General features: G+C 39.2%; 1 protein-coding gene across 1 annotated transcript in view; it reads left to right on the top strand.

Moving 5' to 3' along the window:
* Positions 1–27,061, top strand: part of ULK4 (unc-51 like kinase 4) — a 397,461-nt gene that overhangs the window by 61,948 nt on the left and 308,452 nt on the right. Inside the window, exons 18-19 of the mRNA XM_077811124.1 lie at positions 18,723–18,830; positions 22,524–22,607. Of these exons, the coding sequence (XP_077667250.1) occupies positions 18,723–18,830; positions 22,524–22,607 (192 nt within the window). The remainder of the gene's footprint in view (positions 1–18,722; positions 18,831–22,523; positions 22,608–27,061) is intronic.

Below are 27,061 nucleotides of genomic sequence, written 5' to 3' on the forward strand. Positions count from 1 at the left end.
GTACAAGCCTATTGCAAGGGTATTGAGCCCAGTGGATGGGAGGGGCTGCAGGCTAAGCCCTGAAGAAAGACCGAGGAATAGCCCCAGTGAAGGAGGAAAGATTTTGTTTGTGTTAATTGGGACTTTTAAGTTTGGACAATTAGATGATGAAACCTAAATATACGCAAGCCCTATTTATTGAAGGACAGTATACAGAGTATACCCTCCAAGTTGGTATACAGAGGGGCAGGGCTGGTCACCAGAATTTCCACTTCAGTTCCAGGGGGTGGTTAAGCAGGTCCTGGTGGTCCTCATCAGCACTTAGGGAATCAACAGAAGCAATGGGAGGTGCAGCTAGATCTACAGAGTGATTGCACATGTGAGATTTGAACCTGGCCTTGTCTAAATGTATGGGACCACCATCTTAGCCTTCAGCAGCGTGCTTCTTACTATACCTCTTTTGGAAAGTGGTTTTCCTAACTGAAATCACTTCTGCCAGAAGTCTTCTTTAAAGCTAATGTGTACGTATGTCCTTATCCGAGTTTCCTCCCTAAAGTAGTTTCAGATTTTCATAGTAGTCAAGCAATTTACTTACCTGTGTTTTACCTAAAACCACAGCACAAGTAAAGGAGGAAATAGGAATGAACAACGACTATACTCATTGGATGTTAGTCTTAGAAGCTCTATCGTTCTACATAAAGAGGACTAAATCATTTTGGCAGTCTAACAGTTGGTGGCTAGAGTGGACAGGATGAAAGGTCTCCCAATCTCCTCATGGAGAATCTCATGTTGGATAACTTTGTGTATCCATCATTGTTTGGAACAGACAGGTGTTTCATCACCAAGTAACCTGACTGCTCATTCCATGAATTCGCAAGCATCCTCTGCAGCGTTCTTAGCACAAATTCCTATCCAGGACATTTGTAAAGTAACAACTGGGTCATTGGTGCACACCTTCTCCTCCCATTACATCATTACCCATTACTAAAGGAAGATGCAAAATTTGGTTGAACTGTACCATGGTCTCTCTGTACAAAAATTCCTATCCTTCCTTGTATATTACTGCTTTGGAGTCACTAAGAGGCAATGCACATGTACACTCAAAGAAGAAAAAATGATTATTAATCTTTTGTAACTGTTCTTCGATATGTGTTGCACATGTCCATTTCATTAACGGCCCTCCTGCCCCTCTATATCTGCGTTTTTGGAAAGAAAGAACTGAGGGGGTGTGGGGTCGGTTGGGTGCTTTATATCCGCAATAGCGGCACATGGCAGAAGAAGGCGCTCAAGCTGTCCTGATGGGTATCATTGAGGGAAAATCTTCCAGTGGCTGTACACACCCAGAGTGGAATGGACATGTGCAGTACATTTTGAATAACAGTTACAAAAGGTATGTAACTGTTTTTTTTTCTTGTGGAAGAAAACTGCTATTTTCAAAATAAAATTTAAAAAATTATTTAATTTATATTTAATTTAAAAATTCTACCGGTGAGTGGAAGTAGCTAGATGAAAACTGAATAGTACAGGGCAAAAAAAAATGGTAAGATAATAGTATTTTTTTGTAATCCATAGGATTGTAAATGATAAGGTTGGAAAGGGCCTCTGAGGTTGTCTAGTGGTTTTCAGTTTGTGAACAGGAGGAGCAGAAACTAAATCAAAAATACATAAATTAATAATTTCCCCATTGAAACTGCCATCTCATTTTATACTTAATTCTTTTTGGTTATAGCATCACACATTTTACCCCGCTTTCCTTGAAAATAATGCAGGAAAACAGAAATAAGGCTTTATTACAGTTGCACCTCAGGGCAGAAAGAATGAGCTGAATTTGTAGATGTAATTAAAAGCCATTCACTAGCATTTTTTATCACTTACATAAACTGAATCCTTTGTGCGCAGCATTAAATTATTGTATTTTTATGCTAGTACAGCATTGACAAACAAAGTAAGGGTAAATGTCTTACAAAGTAGAAAAGTAGGTATATGGGTAAATAAAATAGAGAAATATCATTTCAAAGCGATGAATTTTGAATATAGCCATTTTGTGTGTTGCAGTTTTTTAAAATACACACTAAGGGTTTCTCTTTACATTTGCTTCTGTAAACAGGACATAGCATTTTTTAATAGATCAAAAGCAGAGATCCACTAGAAGGAAAGAGTTTTATGTATTAAAACGATGTGCACTTCTCCAGGAAATCTATTACATTTTACCATTTGGAACAATTTTGCTGCTGTTTATAGGGGAAAAAAAACCAAACACAATTCTGTTACATCTGGATTGCTCCTTACCACGCTGGAGTTTCCAGAGGCGGTTCAAATCTGTGGCACAGCGTGTACTGGCTGTGCCTCATTCTGCTTGCTGCTAGAGCTACTGCCTCTGTGGCAGCAATCAGTTGGTGGCTGATTTGCTCCCATCCTTTTCTTTTGCCTTTATTATTTTTAAAGCTATTTTCAGGCAGTATTGAGCTTTCATTTGTTCCAAGCCTCCTTCCTTGTTCCTGGTTCGGGGTTTATGTCATGTCATGGCCACAGCCACCTGGAGCCTATGCTTGAGCACTTGCCTGCTGAGCTGCTCTTCCCCCTTTCAGGCATTACAGAGCAGTCTCACAAGCACTGGGCGAAGTCCAAAAGGTGTTCCATATATTAGGGAGCTTTCCATGGCTCAGCAGGGAGGGAATTATGCCTAGCCATTTCCCAGCCAGATGACCCTAGTGCTGCTAAGGCATGAGATCTGAGTAAGATAGGTATGTTAGGGCTCCAGCCACCCTCCAAGTAACCATGACTTCACCACAGAAAAGCCTGAGCTGAGCCAGAGAGAGATTATACAGAGGAAGGGTACTTCATCCAAAAGATCTAAGGGGAAGTCCTGAGGTGACAAAGGGCTGCAAAGACAAGACCCCTGTGGAGCTACTGGTACTCTCCCTCCCACCCACCCCCAACCCACCCCCAGTGTTGAGTGCCTTGGGAAGAGAAGCAGGGCTTATATTCATCTCCCCTCCCCATCACAGCTTGAGTGAGGGAACTCTGAAAATGAGACCTCACACCTTGCTCAGGGGGAATGGGACCCTGAACGGGCAGGACTCAGAGAGAAGTTTCTAGAGGGGTCTGGGCTATGCACAAGGCAAACTGCAAAAAACTGTGCTCTGATCATAGCAGGGCAGTAACGTCCACTATGTACTCCCAAAAGTCAAAAAGAATAAAAAGGGTGTGGGGGTGGGGACCGGGACTGAGGACAAAAAATCCAGAAGGTGCTAGTCCTTTGACTCCTCCTCCTCCTCCTGAGGAAGGCGAGCTTTTAGACTCTGAATCTGAGCAAGACTTGGAAAAAAATTGACATTTCACCTCCCCTTTGAGAAGATTGAGGCCACGTGTAAAAAGGTTGTGACAACAATCCAGATCCAACCTGATAAGGCTCTTGAGGATAAGCATTCCTCCCCTGGCATCCAGCAAAGCCCGTTTTGAATCATGTTCTGGACAGCCAGACCTTTCAAGATCACATTAGGGATTCAGCGGTTCTCATGCTCACAGATAGTATCACCATGATGTATTATGTGAACAGACAGGGGAGCACACTCCAATGTGCTGTGTCAGAAACTGATCAGGCTCTGGCAGTTTTGCATCAAGGAAAACATTTATCCCTATGGCCAATCATTTACCTGGGATCCAGAATCACCTGGCAGATCACCTTAGCAGAAATTTCTCTCTGAATCACAAATAGTTCCTTAAGCCCAGCATCCTGAAGTCCATTTTTGCAGATCGGGGCATCCTGATGATCAACCTGTTTGCCATGAGAGACAACAAGAAATGGTGGCTGTTTTTTTTTCTGAGGGGTCTCAGGCCGAGCTCCTTGACTGATTTTTACCTGATCTGGGAATTTGCACTTTTCCTCCAATTTTGATCAACCTGCAGGGTCATTCTCAAGCTGAAATTGGACTGTGCCAAGCTCCCTCTCATTGCTCCAGTGTGGCCAAGACAGTGTTGGTTCTTCGACCTCCTTGCTTTATCAGTTTGGCCTCCCATATCCCTTCCTCTTCCTCCTGACCTTCTGATTCAGCATCTCGGTAAGGTTTTGCATCCAGCGGTCAGCTCTCCATGTCATGGTGTGGATGCTGCACGATTAGATGAGGAACAGGAATGATGTTTGGAGGTGGTCCAGCAAATCTTGCTTAATAGTAGGAAGCCTTCTACCAGAGCAGCCTATTTGGCAGAGTCAAAACAGTTCCCAATATTGTTGCTAGCCCGGGCAGTCCAGCCAGAGCTAGTTTTTATCCAGGACATCTTGGCGTACTTGTTACACTTTCAGTCTTCTGGTCTTGCACTTGGTTCATTGGGAGTCCACCTGGTGATGATTTTAGAATTTCATCCTCCCATCCCTGGGAAGTTTGGTGTTTTCAAACTCCATGGCAGTGACGTTCTTGAAAGGAGTTACTTGTCTCCACGTTCCAGTTAAAGAGATGGTTCTTTTGTGGGACCGTGATACTGTCTTAGCATCTCTTGTTGGACCTCCCTTTGAGCCTCTGGCAACTTCTTCTTTCTCCCTTCTGGGCCAGAAAACTGCCTTCCTTTGGCAATAACAACTGCAAGGAGGGTCGGTGAGTTGCAGGCTTTGATGGTGGAGTCCTCCTTATGTGCAATTTTTTAAAGACAAAGTAAAGTTATGCCTGTACCCTAAATTTTAATAGAGTGGTTTCCCAGTTCTGCTTGAACCAAGCTATATATTTACTAGTGTTCTTCTCTAAGCCGCATTCAACCCCTGAAGAACAACACGTTCACATGTTAGATGTCAGCCAACACTTAGCTTTTCATCTGGATAGAACCAAACCTTTCTGCTTCTCATTTCATTTGTTTGTTTCATATGCAGACTGAATGAAGGATAAAGTGGTCTCTTTGCAGATCTCCAGGTGGATAATTTCTTATATCACTTTTGAATATGAAGTATCCCAGGCTATGCCTCCTCAAAGGGTGTGAGCTCATTGAATGAGAGCCCAGGTGACGTTGACAGCATTTCTAAGTGACATTCATGTATTGGACATTTGCCAAAACACAACAGCCTTGATGGTATTCTTAATGCACATTCCATGAGGAGAGTTTAAATAGATTAGTGATCATTAATCTATTTAAACTTTCCTCACGAAATGTGCAGGGCTTTAACAATACCATCAAATGGAGGGGAAAATATTAAACTAAACTTTAAAAAAAACAAAAAACAAAACCTCACTATGGCCTTACTTCAGGACACCCACCACACCAAGGACAAGGCATTTTGAACTCTTACTCCTCTTAGGCCTGTAGCATTCCTCTTCCACAAGTTTTTAGACAAAATCTGTGGCGAGATGTACCCTTAGTGCGAGCTAACAATGAAGAGCAACTAATATAATAGGTAATATTTTCATCTCCAACAAAGATTCCTGCGTGGGTATTTATAGAATGGCAACTTACTAGATCTTTCTCTCTGCCATGTGTTCTGGTGTCTGCATGTTACTGCCACCTCATAATCCTGCCCTGGCATCTATGCCACCAGGAAGACTGAAGCAAATCTACACAGGGTCTTAAAGTTTCACTCCTATGCAATGTGCCAGGGTTGTTCTTTGAGGCAGTCCAGACTTCCTCATGTGGTGAAAGCATTATGTAGAAGGAATGGGATGAACAGATGTACCATCACACTTTCCTATAGGTTTTAAGATCTTGCCTCATTGTTTAGTGGACAAAAGCTGCAATTGTAGCATCTATTTACTAACATCTTTGTCTCATATGCACTTGGAACCAGAGAGATTTCTTCTTTCTTATCTTCCTTGAAGGATTTAGTTCAATAGGGAGACCTCCCTCTGCTATTTACTTATTCATTATGAATACTACAGAGGTTAGTCTACAGTATTAAAAAAACCCATATTTGATAGAAAGAAAAGGAGTACTAGTGGCTCTTTAGAGACTAACCAATTTATTTGAGCATAAGCTTTCGTGAGCTACAGCTCACTTCATTGGATGCATTCAGTGGAAAATACGGTGAGGAGATTCATATACACACAGAACATGAAAAAATGGGTGTTTATCATACACACTGTAAGGAGAGTGATCACTTAAGATGAACTATTACCAGCGGGAGAGCGGGGGCGGGGGGGAACCTTTTGTAGTGATAATCAAGCTGTAGCTCACGAAAGCTTATGCTCAAATAAATTGGTTAGTCTCTAAGGTGCCACTGGCACTCCTTTTTCTTTTTGCGAATACAGACTAACATGGCTGCTACTCTGAAACCCATATTTGATAGATATCTCCAGTTTACAGTCTTAAATGGACTATAGTCTAGGATTGACCTTAATGTTTTTAAAAGAATCATGAGCCTCTGTCATAAACTGATGCATCAGAAAATACTGTTCCACCTCCATTGGTTACATCAGAATGTGTAAGACGATGATGCTTGCTGATGCTATGAGGGTCCAGAAGTCATGCCAACTACATATGCTGTGAGAATGATCTGTTGTTAAAGGCTTCTGCTGGGAGGTGTGTTCCAGGATTTCTTTCATCTTCCAATAAAATTCCTACTCGTTCTGCAGCAATTCCAAAGTCTCTGGATTTTATTGACTACCAAAGACATTGGCTTCTTTGGGCCTCCTTTGTGGCTAAAAAAACTAGTGCTGCAGAGATGAAGCATGTGTGCGTTTTGTGATATTGATGTCTTGGAAATGGTGGCATGCTTAATAAGACTTAAGAGATTCAAACTACTTGATAACAAATGGCTTTTATTCTTTGACATGAATGATCTTTACTTTGTTGGTGTTCAGCTAGAATCCTTTTTATCACAGTTCGAATTTAAATGCTGTTTGTTGCCTTGAACATCCTCTGGACCACCCCTCCTCCCCTTCTTCACATAGCTTTCTGCCCATCTTTTCTTTTCCAGTCAGTTTCTCAGAACATGCAAAAATCAGTTATACAGCATAGTTGATTCAACTTTATCCACTGGATTTCACTGTTAATTCAAGACCAGTTCTGAATCATGACACATTCTTAGAATTTTTTGCAAAGCTGCAGTACTGTTGGAGAACAAATTTTAAATTATGGTTTGCTTTTATCTGTGCTACAAGACAGAAATCTATTTTTAATTCTATCGGGACATTACTGTATTGTAACCGGGTTTCCCAGTATGGTAGAAATTACACTGCAGATGGGACATTAGGTGCTGAACATACATTTGTCGAGCAGTTGTACTTCAGTTTTTGAGTAAAAATCTTGTTCCCCTCGTTTTTAATGTGTGTTGCTTCAAATGCCAATTTATCTTGTAGAGCTGGTCAAATTCTGTTACTAACAAAATGCATGATAAATCTCGGCCTTTTGTATCTGTGGATTGTGATCAAACAATCCTGTATTCAGAAATATTTATTCAGTTATTGTTGTTTGTTTGTTTGTTTTACTGTAGTGTCTAGCAGTTTATGTAAGCAAATTTCAGCCTGTGGATTCTCCAAAACTTTTCACCGCCTAGTATTTGCTATGTAGTATATGTAGCATGTGATTGATCAGCTAAGCCATATAGTATTGTTTCTGCTAGGATGGCTTTAGTAATTTTTAAGTAGGAGAATAAACACTAGTGAATAGGGGTGAGATCCAAAGGCCATTGAAGTCAGTGGTAAGGCTTCAGTTGATTTCAGTGTACTTTGTATCTGGAATAAGAATGGTCTGACCCAGTAGGGCCCAAGGTCCATCTAGCCCAGTATCCTGTCTTCCGACAGTGGCCAATGCCAGGTGCCCCAGAGGGAATGAACAGACCAGGTAATCATCAAGTGATCCATTCTCTGTCCCCCATTCCCAGCTTCTGGAAAACAGAGGCTAGGGATGTTAGGATATAGATATTCAGGCCTGTCTGCAAAGGCCTGTACTTTAAGAATTTAGGTGTATTCTTATCACTTGGCTAGTTCTAGAGGTATAAAAGAAAAAATCAAAATCACTGTCAGCCAGTGTAAGGTCCTTCTCTTACAGTGACAGTCTGAGGCCCTGTGCTTAGGCTAAGGCCTTTGGCTAAGCAGCAGAGACAGCCATAAGCTGGGAAGCGACCGGTCACATCCTCACATTCCAAACTAGTCGCATTGAAATAAGGTGCTATTGGGCTGTTAGGAATACAATCCTGTCCTGATAATGCCTGTCACCTCCAGAGAAAGGGAAGTGCCTAGAAAATATAGATGGAAACTTAGTTTGATAGCATCCTGTCTGGCAAGAACTCACTTATCAATAGCTGGGATGTGAAATCCTCACTTCTGTATTGTTTTGTCATTATGGTTTCCACTTTGCTATTGTTTGTCTGTATAATCTCTGTCTGGTTCTGTGATTGATTGTTCCTATCTGCTGTATAATTAATTTTGCTGGGTGTAAACTAATTAAGGTGGTGGGATATAATTGGTTACGTAATCATGTTAGTTAAATTTCAGGAAAATGATTGGTTAAGGTATAGCTAAGCAGAACTCAAGTTTTACTATATAGTCTGCAGTCAATCAGGAAGTGAGTGGGTGGGTGTGTGGGTGGGAGAAATGGGAACAGGGAATGGGGGTAAGGAAATTGGAATCATGTTTGGCTAAGGGCAGAAATGGGAACAAGGACACAGGTGTAAGGCTCTGTGGTGTCAGCTGGGAAGGAGGACACTAAGGAAGGAAACTGGAGTCATGCTTGCTGGAAGTTCACCCCAATAAACATCGAATTGTTTGCGCTTTTGGACTTTGGGTATTGTTGCTCTCTGTTCATGCGAGAAGGACCAGGGAAGGAAGCGGGTGAAGGAATAAGCCCCCTAACAAGGGACACCATCCCTGCCCATCCTGGCTAATAGCCATTGATGGACTTATCCTCCATGAATTTATCTAGTTCTTTTTTGAACCCTGTTATAGTCTTGGCCTTTACAACATCCTCTGGCAAAGCGTTTCACATGTTCACTGTGTGTTGTGTGAATAAATACTTCCTTTTGTTTGTTTTAAACTTGCTGCCTATTAATTTCATTTGGCAACCCCTAGTTCTTGTGTTATTTACTCCGTCTGATAACACTTCCTTATTTACTTTCTCCACACCAGTCATGATTTTATAGACCTCTATCATATTCCCCCCCTTAGTCGTCTCTTTTCCAAGCTGAAAAGTCCAAGCTTTATTAATCTCTCCTCATACGGAAGCAGTTCCATACCCCTAAATTTTTTGTTGCCCTTTTCTGAACCTTTTCCAGTTCCAATATATCTTTTTGGACATGGGGCAACCACATCTGCATGGGATTTATACAGAGGCAATATGATATTTTCTGTCTTATTATCTATCCCTTTCTTAATGATTCCCATCGTTCTGTTTGCTTTTTTGACTGCCGCTACACATTGAGTGGATGTCTTCAGAGAACTATCTATAATGACTCCAAGATCTCTTTCTTGAGTGGTAACAGCTAATTTAGACTCCATCATTTTATATGTATAGCTGGGATTATGTTTTCCAGTGTGTATTACTTTGCATTTATCAACATTGAATTTCATCTGCCATTTTGTTGCCTAGTCACCTGGTTTTGAGAGATACTTTTGTAGCTCTTTGCAGTCTTCCTGGGATTTATTTTGAGTAGTTTTGTATCATCTGAAAATTTTGCCACCTCACTGTTTACCCCTTTTGCCAGATCATTTATAAATATGTTGAATAAGGCTGGTCTCAATACAGACCCCTGGGGGACACCATTATTTACCTCTCTCCATTTTGAAAGCTGACCATTTATTCCTACCTTTTGGTAACTGGTTAAAAGATAGGAAACAATCTATAAGGGGACCTTCCATGTTATCCCATGACCGCTTACTTTGTTTAAGAGCCTTTGGTGAGGGACCTTTCTGAAAATCTAAGTACACTTTATCTGCTGGATCCCTCTTGTCCACATGCTTGTTGACCCCCCTCAAAGAATTCTAGTAGATTGGTGAGGCATGATTTCCCATTACAAAAACCATGTTGACTCTTCCCCAACAAGTTATGTTCATCTATGTGTCTGATAGTTTTGTTCTTTACTGTAGTTTCATCCAGTTTGCCCGGTGCAAAGCTTACTGGCCTGGAATTGCTGGGATCACCTCTGGAGTCCTTTTTAAAAATGGACTATAGTTAATAGTTCTGCAATTTCACATTTGAGTTCCTTCAGAACTATTAGGTGAATGCCATCTGGTACTGGTGACTTACTACTGTTTTAGTTTATCAATTTGTTCCAAAACCTCCTCTAATGACACGTCAATGTGGGACAGTTCCTCAGATTTGTCACCTAAAAAGAATCTCCGGTTTGGAAATCTCCCTCACATCCTCAACCGTGAAGACCGATGCAAAGAATTCATTTAGCCCTGGTCTACACTACGAGTTTAGGTCGAATTTAGCAGCTTTAGATCGACTTAACCCTGCACCCGTCCACACGACGAAGCCATTTTTGTTGACTTAAAGGGCTCTTAAAATTTGATTTCTGTAATCCTCTCTGATGAGGGGATTAGTGCTGAAATAGACATCGCCAGGTCGAATTTGGGGTAGTGTGGACGCAATTTCAATTTCTCTGCAATGGCGTTATCATCCTTGAGTGCTCCTTTAGCATCTCAATCGTCCAGTGGCCCCACTGGTGGTTTAGCAGGCTTCCTGCTTCTGATGTACTTTAAAAAAATTTGCTATTACTTTTTGTGTCTTTGGCTAGCTGTTCTTCAAATTCTTTTTTGACCTTCTTAATTATATTTTTACACTTCATTTGCCAGAGTTTATGCTCCTTTCTGTTTTCCTCACGAGGATTTAACTTCCACTTTTTAAAGGATGCCTTTTTGCCTCTCACTGCTTCTTTTACTTTGTTGTTTAGCCATGGTGGTTCTTTTTTGGTTCTCTTAGTATGATTTTTAATTTGGAGTATACATTTAAGTTGAGTGTCTATTACAGTGTCTTTAAAAAGTTTCCATGCAGCTTGCAGGGATTTTACTTTTACTGCTGTACCTTTTACTTTCTGTTTAACTAATCTCCTCATTTTTGTGTAGTCCCCCTTTCTGAAATTAAATGCTACAGTGTTGGGCCGCTGTGATGTTTTCCCTGCCACAGGGATGTTAAATTTAATTTTATTATGGTCACTGTTACCAAGTGGTCCAGCTATATTCACTTCTTGGACCTGATGCTGTGCTCCACTTTATGACTAAATCAAGAATTGCCTCTCCTCTTGTGGGTTCCAGGACTAGCTGCTCCAATCAGTCATTTAAGGTGTCAAGAAATGTTATCTTGGTCTTAATGAATGGCCTTATTGAATTTTCAGACAGATAATAACTTGTGATGAAATCATTTTTAAGAATACAGTAATGTCATCCAGATACACAAATAACACAAGTCTAATGAACTTGCCATATTTTTTGTGAAGATATTTCCAGATCTTTATAGTGTTCAACCAAAGATAGATAGTGTTCAACCATCACCTTTTCCCCACTTATGCAAATTGGTATTTTAGGATATTCTAAGAAACACCATTATCTTTCTTTGTAACTGTAGAGTATATGTCCTTTTTCATGTGTACTTTTAAAAAAAGTTATAGTAGAGAGAGTTTTTTGTTTAGTGCCAACACTATATAACCTACTTTTGCAGCCAAGGGAGAGTACTCTGTTCAAAGGAGAGTGAAGTTGTTTTGTTATTACCAGCACACATAACATGATGTGTGTCTACTTACAAGACATTGAGCTCTACAGCAATTTCTATTATGCTGGAGGCATAGGCAGTTTTATCTCTGTAAGGGTCTACAGCATTACAAATGTGTTTTAATTCCCACTAATGCTTACTGACACCTCATACCAATGGATTAAAAATGGAGTAACATTGTAAATCTCTGCCACCTACTTCATAAGATATAAAATAGCTCTTGTTTGTGAACAAACTATAGTACTGATGTCTGAACTGCAGAGAAACTTCTAGATGCCTGAATTGGAGTGAAAATATCCAAGGAATAACATATTATTTTGTCATACTATAGCTAATGGCTGTCTATGCAGATATAAATCTTATATCTTAGCTCTGTTTTTTTTATTGTAACTATATCTGTTATGTCCATCCAACTTGACAGCTAGTATAAAATGTCTAACTGATGTGTTACATTTAAAATGCCTTTTCAAGACACTGTGGGACTTACTGTTCATTACTAATTGCTCAATAGGGAAAATGTAGGCTGATAGAAAAGAAAAAAAAATAGCCAGAGTGGGGAGAGATGACATATTGTCGATAATTAATATAAATTGACTTTTTTATTACAGTTTTTTCCCAAGTAATAAATAAAAAATGTAGTCGTATTTTATTTATTGGTTATTGCCCTTTAACCTTGAACAAAAAGTCTATGGCCCAAATTTTGTACTCTTATATTTGTCCCTAAATCAGAGTTAATTTACACCTGTAATCTATCCTATATTATTCCTGTAAGGAGTAAAAATAATATTTGTGTTTGTGGGAGAAGAGATTAGTTAGGGCCCATTTTTTGCAAGGCAAGTTTCTAGACCAGGATTCCTGATCTTGAGACTCTGCCACACATCTCTCCTATAGTTCTAGTTGCAGATGATCTGGGGAGGAAACAAGATACCCCTCTGACTCAATGGGCCACATCATTTTAGGTATGCATGTTTTGTCTATGGCTACAGGGAACTTGGTTTCTTGAATGTGTTCAGCAAAGAGGGGAGAAGCATAGGGCTAATTTATAAAGTGTTCAACATTAAAAAGTCAGTATTTCATAGCATTTACCACAGAGTGGTATTTCAGAGGCAAGAATTTTCCTCTATACTTAGATTAGGAAGTTTGTGGTAATGGTCGGTAAATGCTAACTTTTGAGTGCTGTCCACTGCTGTTCTTTCCTTAGTATCGCATATTGTGTGTGTTTGGATTAGTACTAGTGGTATAAAAGCCACAATCAGGATAAGGGTCTCGTTGGGTTAGGCACTATAGAAATACATAGGATGACGCTGTCCCTGTCTTGAAAGGCTTGTAGTCTAATTTTAAGGGAAGGTACAACAAGTGAGTGTGACAAACAGCTTGAAGGAAGTGGGGTGGATAACAGTAAGTGATAGAAACCTATTGTTACGTAGACTGTGCACAAATAGGTGGTTTTTTTTAAATTGGAAGGTGTATATTTTATTTCATATAATCAGTTATTCCATAGAGAACACATCTGATGAGGAAGAAGATGCTAATATCAGTTATTATTCAGTTCAGAACCACTGAACCAAAACTGTAGTGTTTTTCTCACTGTTCTGTATTCTCTGTTAGAAGCTTTAAAATATATTATTTTTGTTTTTTAAATTAAAACACAAGCTAAAAAAACAATAGTGATACCCAGATGCAAGTGCCAATGAGATTGTTGTCTGGAACCTTGCTTCTGCATTCTAAGAGGTTATGACCCACAAGAACGTTAATTGGATGTATTAGAAGCAGGCAACCTAACAGACCAGAGTATTTGCTTACTAAGCAACCAATTTTATGCGTGTTTCACCTTGCGATGGTAAAAGTTTGTAAACCTTATAACAAAATTCATTTTAGAAAATCCAGCAAAATAAAAACTTTGTCTAGAATCATTTCACGACCACCGTATTGTAGTTTACCGAAATATTTGAAGGATAATGTTTCACAATTAATCTGAAGTGATTTATAAAAGGGGTATAAAGCTTTGAGCTATACCTTGAGACATCCCATAGTAGTGATACTCTGAAATTGTGAATAAAAATCCTGGAATATCAATGAATTTTGTTTCAAAGAATGAAAGAATGTGAATTTTTGCTGATTTTTGTAGTATCTGGAGGCCTTCTCAGAAAATAACAGATAATTGTTTTTATTTAAGGTACTTCTGTGTTTAAAGTATTTACTAAGTAGTACTTTGTATTTCCTAGCTTTGCTGTGTCCTTGTATGCATAAGGACACACTCAATTATGGTTTAAATTTTTTATTGTACTGTATTTTATACCTTTTGTATCAACATTTTAATAAGCCATGTATTGCATACCTAAATTAGAAAAGCTATACAATGACAAAATTGATATCTCTTGTGCCCTAAGTCTTTTACTTGTTGAGGCCTCCCCTCAACATGGTATAAAATGCCTGGGTTGGGGGAAAACTTGGAGCTCCGGGCTGGGGGGGACCCTTGGGCATAGGCATAATTTTACTTCTATTTGTGGGGAGGGTAAGAGCCTAGCGTGGCTCGAGCCAGCTCTGCACAGCAGGGTCCAGGGAGGGAGCGCCACCTCCACCCCCTGACTCACTCAGGAGGCCACCCAGCCTGTTTGGGCTGTGGAGGGATGCAACCAGAAAATATAACTCACAGCTGGGGCTGTATGCCGTCCAGAAGGTAGCCGAAGGTGCAGGAAGGAGGTAGCTGGGGTTGTGCGTAGGGAGGGTAGTAGCTCAGGGTACAGGGTGGGAATAGCTAGGGGCTGTGTGCAGGGAGGGGAGTAGCTCAGGGTGCAGGCAGGGGCATAGCTATGGATGCAGGCAGGGTGTAGCATAGGGGGGCTCCCAGTGCGGCTCCCAGCTTTGGGGGGAGGGGGAGGAGGATTGCTGAGGCTCCCAGCTTCAGCCCCTCCGGTTGCTCCTGGCTGTGTTGGAGGCGGTTTGCTGGCTTCAGCTCCACACCGCTCCCAGCTCTGGGGGCTTGAGGGGGTGCTGGCTTCAGCCCCATGTTGCTCGCGGCTTGGTGGGGGGCTGCTGGCTTCAGCCCTGTGCTGCTCCCAGCTCGGGGATGGGGTGCTGGCTTTAGCACTGCTCCTGGCTTTGGTGCAGGGGGGTTGTCGCTGGCTTCAGCCCCGTGCCACTCCCGGCTTCAGCACTGGGGCTTGGGTCACCAGGTTTCAGCCGTGGGGTTCTGCGGCCCCTCTGAAAGGGCTCATGGACACCCCCCACCCCGCTTGAGAACAGCTGTCCTAAGTAACATCCAACATATGTCTCTGAACATTTGCAGATGGTTAGTTAATGCTTATGATTAATACAAAAGGAGAATTCTGGTCAATGTCACAAAGGCCACTTTGTTTCTGAAAGCTTCACGATAGACATGAACCAGTCAATAATAATAAATTACATGGGACTATATCTTGACAGGCATCCTTTATTGAAATCTAGAACAAAATGCGGAAGGAACTAAGGAACTATACCTTGATCAGTATCACCGCATTATCTTGTTGTGTAAACAAGAGCACATTATATCTGCATTTACAAAAGCAGAGCAAATCATCAAAAGAAACTTTAGAAAAAAAACAAAATAACTGGTAATCAAGAAGCATTTGTCCCTCAGAAAAATCTTTGTTTAATGATGGTTGCTATCAGTTTTTCCTTGGCTTTTTTCTTCAGCCCAGTGTGTCTCACATTCTGATATGTATGGGCTATTCCTCTCTTGTCTGCAATTTCCAAATATGGTTCAAAGGTTCAGGATGACCTGTGCTAGCTGTGCCCCCTTTACCTGCCAGGTATTCTGCCTCCACTGCAGCTATCAAATGTAATTTGCTTCACTCCCATCCTTCTCTTTTAGATTTGTTATTTTAGCTGCTTTTTTGGCAGTTAAAGCACTTTTATTTGTTTTCAAGCTTCTTTGCTAGATTGAAGAGCCCATTCTTAAATATTGGTTCCCCATGCAGGTACTTATAGACTGTAATCAAGTCATTCATTAACCTTCTCTTTAAGGAAAATATACTGAGCTCTTTGAGTCTATCACTATAAGGCATGTTTTCTAATCCTTTAATCATTCTCATGGCTCTTCTTTGAATCCACTCCAATTTATCAACATCCTTGAATTGTGCGCACCACAAATATTCCAGCAGCGGTCGCTCCAGTGCCAAATACAGAGGTAAAATAACCTCTCTACTCCTACTCAAGATTCTCCTCTTTATGCATCCCATGGCATCATTAGTTCTTTTGGCCATGGCATCACAGTGGGAGCTCGTGTTAGCTGATTATCCACTACGGCCCCCAAAACTATTTCAGAATCACTGCTTCCCAGAGTAAAGTCCCCAATCCTTAAGTATGGCCTACATTCGTTGTTTCTAGATGTATATATTTACATTTAGCCATATTAAAATGCATATTGTTTGCATTGGGATATGGGGCTCTTAGCCCAACTTTTTATGGCCACCAATGCCATATCTTCAGTGGCCTCCTTGGGACATTCCTTGATCTGCAAGATCTCAGTCCTCAGTTCAGTCCAGGGTAAGGTAGCCAATCCCCTTCATAGTCTCTTCTCTTGAGCCTCCTAGGCTGCAGACTCAAACTGAAGTTGTTCCCTCTGAGCTGGTTCAGTCTGAACCGTTGTTATAGGAGCAAGTGTTGCCACAGGAGATCTGTTAGCTCCCCTCCCTTCCTCTTCCTCCTCACCAGATCTCTCCATGGTGCTGGATTCCTCCTCTTCTGTGCCTAAGGATTTTAACAGGTCTCAGAGTAGCAGCCGTGTTAGTCTGTATCCGCAAAAAGAAAAGGAGTACTTGTGGCACCTTAGAAACTAACAAATTTATTTGAGCATAAGCTTTCGTGAGCTACAGCTCACTTCATTGGGTGCATGCAGTGGAAAATACAGTGGGGAGATTTCATTTACACAGAGAACATGAAATAATGGGTGTTACCATACACACTGTAATGAGAGTGATCAGGTAAGGTGAGCTATTACCAGCAGGTGAGGGGGAAAAAAAACCTTTTGTAATGATAATCAAGGTGGGCCATTTCCAGCAGTTGACAAGAACGTGTGAGGAACTGTGGGTGGGAACATGGGGAAATAGTTTTACTTTGTGTAATGACACATCCACTCCCAGTCTTTATTCAAGCCTAAATTAATGGTGTCCAGTTTGCAAATTTATTCCAATTCAGCAGTCTGTCATTGGAGTCTGTTTTTTGAAGTTTTTTTGTTGAAGAATTGCCACTTTTAGGTCTGTAATCGAGTGACCAGAGAGATTGAAGTGTTCTCCGACTGGTTTTTGAATGTTATAATTCTTGACATCTGATTTGTGTCCATTTATTCTTTTACCACACTATCAGAGGCTCGTTCATCTGCACATCTACCAATGTATGTCTCTATGCAGAGGTTTGAGTGCCTCTCACGTCCGGCCCCTAACTCTCTTGCTGTGATGGTGGCAAATGAGAGACTTTGTCTTTACGTGTGGATTTGTAAGACCTTAGATTTGATGGGAATAAAGATTTATTCAGCCTTGTCATTACAAATGCACATTGCATATCTGCAGCCACTATTATATAAATATGATTTTGTAGATTGGGAGGCTATGTCCAAATTTACTGATAAGTTGTCTGTATCCTCCAGACCTAAGAATCCTAACACCTGTGGGTACCTAAGCTTCTGATATTTTCTGATAGGTAGAATTTTCTTTTTTTTCCCCTCTGATACTAACTCATTTGATCATTATTTTGTATCGCTATTTAATTTAGTCTCCTGGACTTTTAACACACTACTCTGCTTCAGTGGAACTTGGACTTGCACTTACAGTTGGGTGAGCAGGAGAGTAACTCAGGCGGCTCTGGACTTCACTAGCCTCTCTTCCTATATCCAGTGCCTTAATAAGCTACAGAGGGACTCCTTTCTGCACAATTTTTCCACTGGGACTGCAGTGCTGCCACCAGAAGCCCTATCTCCAGCTTACTCACTTCCAATTTTTTCCTCTAAGTCTTGTCTTTTGTGCGTGAGGTCTAGATCCATCTCCATTAAGAAACATATCTGGTCTCTCGGTTTCTGAGTGACCATTCTCTTTACTACTTGTATGTTAAAAAGGTGGCACAGCACACTGCATGGGTAGGGTACTCTTTACCCATATGGAAGCATAAAATTAGATCAGAATTCAACAATGAAAAGAATATCACCAGTACATTATTTGTTTGGTCAGATATGATTAGTCTTCATTGGATAGACTTTTACTTTTCCCATCAGGTACTGAAAACAAAGTAGACATCCAAGATCTTGGAATTAATGACTGTGTGATACTTGTCTTGGGAGATACAATCTTTTTAAAAAAAAAAATAAAAATACTGCTAAAAAAGTCTGCAACCAGTTGTTCCCCAGAAAAAAGGCGTAAACGAAACATAGGAACTTTCTCCTCAGACTGACGACAAGAGGTACTTTTGGTTTCTTAAAGGAAATTGGAAAAGGAAGTATTTACAGACGGAAGAGTGAAATAGTGCACAGTATATTTGTCATGCCAAAGATGGTGATAATGCAGTTGTTTCTATAGTCTTGTTTTCAAATTGCTGGTCAGCCTTGTACTGATTTTTGTACATTTTAAAATATCATGGAGGTAAGCATGCAATAGGAAGGCCCTATTATTTATATGAAATATTAAATTTTATTCCTCCTGGTGTGTATCAAGATTTGTAGCTGGTAATGGTTTATTGATCCTCTGAAAAGGGTAGTACAAGCTGTAAGATATTTTACAGTAGTCCTGAAAAAGCTAATATTTTCAAGTGTTAACACACCATGGTATCTGTGATACCATAATTACCGCTTATATAAAGTATGTAAAAATAACCCAGCATCTCAGGTACATAGCATGCAGTAACTTTTGGAAACAATTGACTTTAAGGGTCACTACTGTCTATAGTATAAACAATACCTCTCAGTTGTTTCATGCACATAGAATGAGGTTGGTAAAGAAGAACAGGAAGAAATTTTTAAGCTACAATATGAAAGTTCTGCCTGAGTGAGGACTACAGAATTAGAATCAGGCACATCTCAGTTGGTTTTCAGTGTAAGTTTTATCTGAGACAAGGTTGCCAATTAAGGCCTATCATATTTTATATTTTAGGCAGTCATACTCCTAACTGAACTGATCAGGGAAAACTTCAGGAACAGCAAATTGAAACAATGCCTTTTACCTGCCCTTGGGGAGGTGCTTTACCTGATAGCCAGTCAGGTAAGTCTATAAAAGGATCGTTGCAAATCTTTTTAATGTTTTAAATCCTTTTCAAAAGTAAGGTAAACATCCTATGTGGGTATTCTTAGCATTTGTTACCCTCAAGTGCAGGCCTTTTTAATGTTTAATGTGTTCAAGTGCTGTGACATTAAAAGTACAGGGGATTTGCAAGTCTTGTAAAATCCCACACTGTTGCGCCCACTCTCTCTTGCTCTCTCTCATTAGCTATTGCCATTAAGAGAAGGAAATGCCTGAAGCTCTTGTTTGAAATAAAATGTAACTTTTAAAGGGGCCATGGAATTATTTGGTTGCCATTTTATATTCCCCCTCTACTTTGTGAATTTCCAGGACAGATCATAGAAGTTTTAACATCTTTGTTTAAATTTCTTACACTCTTTCACTGTAGATTTTTTATTTTTTCTCCGTTATCCCTGTTTACACTTCTCAATGCTCTCTGTTATTTCTAAAAATGTTTCTTTATGCTTGCTGAAAGAGACATTTTAAAACTGAAATGAAGCATTTAATGCTTCTAATTCATGTAATGGTATTTCCCCGCCTTGGAAGGAGAGAATCCAGAATGATGGTAGCAGGATTGAAATGTTTTTATGGAACAGTGACTGTTCCTGTAGTCCTTATTAAACTGTCTTGCTTTTACTGGGCCACTGGTGCTGTATGCACAGTAGAAAATAGCTCTCAGAAGTTCTCTACATTTTCAGTGAATGGGGATTTACTTTATAAAAAAAAAAAAGAAAATGAAAGCCCAAAACTAACCCCATAAATTGTTGAAAGCTTTTTCCAGCTGTTAAAAGCTTCTTCCCCAATCACTGATTTCCCTCCATACTTACAACTCTATTCTCACATGATTCCTTCTCCACCCACAAAGAACGTCATAAATGGGCCTTTCTGTGTGACCTGAATGTGAGTGAATTTTGACACTGGTTAACTGATGCAACATTCCCTTGCCTGCATTTCAGTGGTGATGTACATGGATCAGTGTTGCTCTGCATCTGGCATGTTAAACAGCAAATGAGTACTTAACTGAAATTTTTATTGCACAAAAATCAAGAAATAGAGAGTTAAGTATGTTATGGTCCTCTGTCTCAGTGCACAGGTAAGGTACAGTATAATGCAGACAGCAGTGTAGCATTTTGCCCTTGCTGCCCCAGCAGTGTTTTACAACACTTATCAGGAGGGAGACCATCTTTAAGTTTGAATGCGTAGTTCACATATATTGTCCTCTGCTGAGACTATCAATATGGGTTCCAATTGTAACAGTGTTTATTTTTATATGTGAACAGCTGTCCTCTATGAACTGAACTGCGACCAAGAAATTTCAAATAGCAAATTCTGATGATTACTGACAGGCTGAATTTGGACCATTGAGCTAGAAACAAAAGGAACAATGTTCTGCATCAACCATTACCTGGAGTAGCATTTTCTAGACAATGCTGACTTTTGTAGAAAGAGAGATACTATTAATAGTAATAACAGAAGATGGCATTTTTCTAAACACCCATGTGCTTCTTTTTTTCTTCTTTTAAGAATTAAAATTCTGTTTTTATTCTTTAGAATGTAGATCACTTCAGATTAAAAAGGTATTAAAGGATATTGCATGTTATACTTTGTTTCCCTTGAGGCATATGCATTAACTACATTATCTAAAGGTTTTGAATATTACTATATTAATTTCATAAGGGCACAAGACCAGAATGAGGATCTAAAGTGGATATGAACATTGGTTAACTCCAGTTACAATTAGTAATTTCTCTTACACACACACACACACACAAGTATTCACAGTTTATCCTTCACAGACCAAATGCATGTTCTCTTATAATTAATATGGTATAGGACTACATTAATGTGAACTAGGTACTTTTGAGAGCACATCAGAGGGAACTACATGGAGCACAACGCATTAAAGCACTCTACAAATCACACCCCTCTAGAGTGCTTTGCTGGCACTGTGTAGACAAGCCCTTATTCCTCCTATGGAATTACAAGCCATCCTCTGCTTGAACTTGATTGGGCTGTAATGTAAGGTTACATATTATTTTTCCCTATTCACTTTTGCAGTGGATGGGGAAAGGCAAACTGTAGTTAAAACCCAGCTTGCCAGTGTCCAGAGATGACTTTTACACCCTTTCACGTTTTTTGTAATATTTCTCAAATGTTCGGGGTTACTTTGAGCATTTAATCTCCGATTTTCTTTTAACAGTAACATGAAAAAAATGCAAATGAAGAATATCTCTATATAAATATCTGCAGATAAATTAAAAAAAAAAAAAAGCAGGGGAGAGAACATCGTAGCCCAGGGTTAGATGTCCATGGCTGGCTTTAAATTGAATCTCCCCTGGTTACACCATGTAACTTGACAAATCTATCATGTTTGCATGTGTCAGTTCCAGGGGAAATTACACCACACTTTTTAATTGGTAGTTAGCTGGCATAGAGCTCAAAGAAAATTAGACATTGATTAAAAACTCAGCTTCTCTATTGAAGCCCTTTGCAATCAACTTAAACTTTATTCTCCCTTTGAATGAAACCAGGTTTAAGAAATGATAACGTTGGAATGAAAGAAATTAAGTATTTGATTTTTGATTAGGGTTGTATGTATTTGTGTTCCTCTCAAATGAAAATATATGGAAAGCAATTCATTAATTTCATTTCTTCAACTACTATATCTTGTTAATGCAATGGTGATGTTGAATTATATATTGAATCCTAAAAGTCAGGAGAGACAGAAAATTAAGGTTGTTCCTGCAACTTTAACTTGACCACTTTGTACATCCTATGCTTTTTAGAGTATACAGCACATAAAAAGATTATTCTCTTTAATTTTCCCAGCAAATGTTTTTCTCCTGCAGTTACTAGCACCTATATGCTATCAAATGCAAGTTAGCACCTAAATGTGCAATTTGTTTTCATGAAATGTTACAGGTTCTTTCTATACTAAGAAAATCCAAATGACATTCTATTTACCTGACAATTTGTAATATGCTACTTAAAACAAAAACAAAAAAAAAAGCAATAGTCCATTTACCACTAATAGTGGAATAATATTCTCATTTTAGTGAAGGGAACAAGGGAATAGGACAGGTATGTAAGGATTCTGGAATATTGTTACTTCTATCTAGATAAATAGCAGATTTCCAAGTGCTCCATACTGGGTCTTGAATAAGCTACTCTTTATAACTTCTGTATATTTTTCAAAAACAAATTTTCTTTAAAAACTTTTTTTTAAATTGAGAGACAGAAAGCAAATGTATTTCTAGGTATAATTTAAATGTAATCACTTCTTTAAAATTTTTTTCTATTTTTAATACTTTAGAAACAGGTAACGAATTAATCAAAATGATTGCCGAGATTGTAGGGACTGGTTTAGAGTGTGAATTACATTAAGCCAATGAAAAATACAAACTTCAGGACAAATACTCCTAGGAATTTTAAAGCATGCTTCAACAATGTAATAAAAATCAACTTTTGTGCCATAAAAATCCAAAATATTAAATTCAACTTTTGTTCCAGAATTTAATCTATCTTCTAGATTTTATTCAGTCGACATCTGTATATTAACCTTTTAAAATCTGATAGGTGTATCTTTCATGGCTGAGATATTATGATTTTTTTAATTAAGGGGTTAATATCATTTGTGCTGTTAGCTTCATTGCTGATCCTTCCACTTCATTACAGGACGAAAAAAAGGTGCACCTCAGAGAATGCTGGGTCGTTCCCTTGGCTGCTTACACTGTGCTAATGAGGTGCCTTCGGGAAGGGGTAAGGATCTTTTATTGTCCTCAGAATTTCTCCACTGTAATAACCCTTCAGGCATTGTGAGATGACTGTAGCCTAAAGCACTGCAGTACATTGTCAGTGAAGTATTGCTCCTGAATTTAAATAATCGTGATACGACCATGACCTACACAGTAGTAGTAGATTGCAAAAATGAAGTAGCTTTCTCTGTATACCCAACATTTATACATGATTTTGGTTATAAGATAGTAAATAAAGAATTTCTATGATGTAAATGTTGAATTTATTCATGTTATGGATTTCTTTTGAGGATTGTTTGGTGAGCTAGTACAACCTTTGCTACAGTTTATTTTTTGCACAGATCTTTTTTTTTCTGCCAGTTTTTTCTGATAAAAAATTGGTATACAAGGCTCTAAACACTCCATCATCTTGTCAGGTCATCAGTGTCCTTTGAGGCCCAAAAGTAGTAAACTTTAAACACTTTTTTTGCTATATATATTATATGTCTTATAGTTAATTTCTATTGTGACAACTTTGCTTTGTTAGAAAAAAAAAAAGAAAAGAACAGATTTATGGTCCCCACTCACAAAATGAAAAAGAATTGAGCAGAGCCACATACAAGGTTGGCATTTACTGTTTAAGACCAATTGCCCAAGGGAAAGCCAAAGGCTGAAAACATTCCTTACTGGGGGGGTGGGGGGGGGATCAAGATAAGTACACTTCTTTATTGCTTACAGATTGTACTTAATGGAGGAAATCTCCAGATGCATAGAAAATCTCCAAATCGTCAAGCGGCCACGAACACACAACTGATTGTTTTTTGGACTCTTTCCAGCCGGTAGTAATGGATACATAGTAAGATGTCACTCCAAGACATGGTTGTTATAAACCACGTAAATGTCATCTTAGCAAAGGGAGACTTCTTTCTATCTGTAGATATCCATGGCATAGAAACAAAACGGAGGCATTCAAAGGAACATTAATTTATTCCTGTACAGTAAAATAAATTCTAAATCCTGAAATATATTAAGTTTCACTGAGAATTTATCTGGATATTAGTTTTTTCAATTTTTTTTCTAGTGAATATAGTGCTCATGAAATTTGTTGAACTGACAGTCGTGCAAATGAAGGTCTTATCACTGAAGACAAAGCAATGCCACAGATTTTGAGGCTTTCTGTGCCACCACAGTGCAAAGATCCTGCTCTGGAGAGACGTTGTGTGTTTGCATGATATGCATGTATTCATTCAATAGACCTGAGCTTTATGTATAATTAGAAATAAATCAACACATTCTTAGGTATTAGGGTGGCTAATTACCAGACAGTGAAGTGGTCTGTCCAATCTTAGATTTAAGAAAGTTGAACAAGTTCTTCTGGAAGTTTGGTTTGGAATGTTAACCCTAGCATTCATAATTCCATCACTTTGAAGTATGGATTGGTTTTCAGTTCTCAATTTAAAAGATGCATATTTCCATAACTCTAATTAGCTGAATCATCTGAAGTACCTCTTTTTTGTGATGGCACAGAGATATTTTTAGTACAAGGTTCTTCCATTTGGCCTTTCTACAGTGCCAAGGGTCTATATTAAGTGTCTTTCTGTAGTAGCAATGCATCTAAGAAAATAGGGTATCTTTGTTTACCCATAGTTAGATGATTGGTTGCTGAAGGCTCTGTTATGTGAAGATTTGCTAGCTCACATTCAGGTGCTGCTCCGTACTTATGGATTAGGACTACTTCTGAATATCAAAAAGTCCAATTTATGTCTAAGTCAGAGAATCCATTTTATAGGAGCTATACTGGACTTGGTAGCAGAAAGAGCGTTCCTTCCAGAGGAAAGATTTGGGGTAGTGATGGTATTCCAGAGATTCTGTGTCATCAGACCCAGAAAGTAATTTTCTATTTGGGTCTAAGAGGTCTCATGGCAGTGTCTATTTATGTTATTCCATGTGCATTCCTCAGAATGAGGCCAATGCAACGGTGGATGGCTCAAGTTAACAAGCCAAAACTGGACATTCTTCTCATGCTAGTCACTATGCCTCAGGATATTTTTTATTTTTTTGATGCGGAGGACAAACGGAGCGAATATTCTCAAAGGTGTCCAGTTCCCTTTTTTCATTTGCCACAGTAATCTCAATGCATCAGACAATGGATGGTGAGCTCATCTGGGTTCTCTGATAGTTTGAGGTCACTGGGCATTTCAGGAAAAGAATTTTCAGATAAATGTTTTAGAACTGAGAGCAACTTCACCTGGTTCTCAGATCTTTTCTTTCTCAGATAAGGAGGAAAGTTGTACAGATAACGATGGACAATATAGTTGGCCCTGTATTACATCTGCAAGCAAGCAAGGCAGTGCCCTGTCTCCTCTCCTGTGTGCCAAGGCAGTCGGTATTTGGAAATGCCACCATATGCCTTTTTTTCAGCCACAGTTTGAGCCAACCATTTTACTGTGAGGAGTAACTGTCTTGGTAGCATTATTCTTTATTTCTTTTATTTCATGATTACAGCAGCAGATTCCCATGTCTTAGGATGGTGTATGGAATGGACTTACATTTTTAACAGCCCCTTACAAGTCTTCTTCCTTTGTCAAGAATCAGTATGAGAGGATGTACGTTTCTTAAATCCCTCAAATTTGCATCTCTCAACTTTATTCGTGGTCAGCCTTATGCTCTACTTCCTTTAGCCTCAGCTCTATAAGCCTTCTATAAAAGAGTACCTTCTTTTGTATGTTGGACATGGGTTACCATTGCAGTCATCGTGTTCACAACTGGTGCATTCTACGCAATGTCTATCTGTTTAGCAGGGGACAGTAATGTATTGGCAGATGAGCTCAGTAGAGAAATTTCTCAGATGCACAAGTGGCCTCTGAAGGATCAGATGGTACAAGAGATCATCTCCAGTTGGGGTTGGCCCATTGTGGATCTGCTTGCAACCAAGTTCAAGAAAAAGAGTAGTCTTTTCTGTTAAAAGAAAAGGAGTACTTGTGGCACCTTAGAGACTAACCAATTTATTTGAGCATGAGCTTTCGTGAGCTACAGCTCACTTCATCGGATGCATACTGTGACTTTCCACAGTATGCATCCGATGAAGTGAGCTGTAGCTCACGAAAGCTTATGCTCAAATAAATTGGTTAGTCTCTAAGGTGCCAGAAGTACTCCTTTTCTTTTTGCGAATACAGACTAACACGGCTGTTACTCTGAAACTTTTCTGTTAAGTGTGGGAAAGAGCAGCGAGTCCATCTTGAACGCTTTCCTGATGCAGTGGTGAAAGGGCCTCCTTTATGCTTTCCCCACTTTTCCATTAATTCAGTTGGTGGTGAGGAAGATAAGAGAGGATAAGGCAAGAGTTGGTCCTGATTGCTCTAGCATGGTAGAGACAGCAATGGTATGCAGATCTGCTTCAGCTGTTGGAGGGAGTTTACAGATTTTTTTTTCCCTGGCCTCCAGACTTGTTTTCTCAGTAGTATGGCAAATTCTTCATCTGGATCCCCAATCTCTCTATCTAACATCCTGGCCTGTCGGACTCTGAATAATCTTGAACAACTTGTTTGTCATTAGTCGGAATATATTGCTTAATTCTAGAAAACAATCTGTGACGAAATGTTGTTTGAAATGGTTTAGATTTTTTTTTAAGTGAAAAAATCTGGCTCACCATTTACAACGTCTGTTCTGTGTTTTGGAATATATAATGTATTTGAAGTGTGAGGGGCTCTTTAATTTGTCTTTAAGAGTTCATTTGGTGGCTCTTTCAGTTTATCATGTTTTGATTTATGACCGATCACTATCTGTGTATAATACAGTTAAAAGGTTTGTGAAAAAATTATCTAACTTGTATCCCACCATTGAGAGATCTGGTTCTACCATGGGCTATTAATGTGGTCTGATCTATGCTTATGAAGCCCACAGGTAAATATAAAAAAGCAACCATAACAGAGTACTAGATGGGGAGGAAATGGAAAATTACAGTAGGGTCATATGAGAAATAAAAGGGAAATCAGTGGGGGAATCTGCTCAACATCTTTGATTATACTGAAATATAAGGATTATGGAGAATAGATAGAAAGAACTGGAAGTATTGGTACATAAGCTAAATTATGACTTAAGTGGCATCACAGATCTGTTTTGCCAATTACTTTTCCAACAATAATTGTTGGAATACTTTTCCAACAGTAATTGGACAACTTTGCCAATTACTTTTCCAACAGATGTCTGAGTAGTTAAAATCCCCCATTACTACTAGGTCTTGTGTTTTGTATATTTTTATTGTTTGTTCTAGATATGCCTCTACCACTTCCACTTCCTGACTTGACTGTCTATAGTAAACCCCATCATGATGTCAACCCTGATTTTTCCCCTTTTATCTTTACCCAGAGACTTTCAACCGATCTACCTCTCAACTTTCTGGCCCTCAGAACGTGTGTGTGTGTGTGTGTGTGTGTGTGTGTGTGTGTATATGTGATATGTATATGTGTATATATATGT

This window comes from Eretmochelys imbricata, chromosome 2, assembly GCF_965152235.1.
Source record: "Eretmochelys imbricata isolate rEreImb1 chromosome 2, rEreImb1.hap1, whole genome shotgun sequence".
Classification (NCBI taxonomy): domain Eukaryota; kingdom Metazoa; phylum Chordata; order Testudines; family Cheloniidae; genus Eretmochelys; species Eretmochelys imbricata.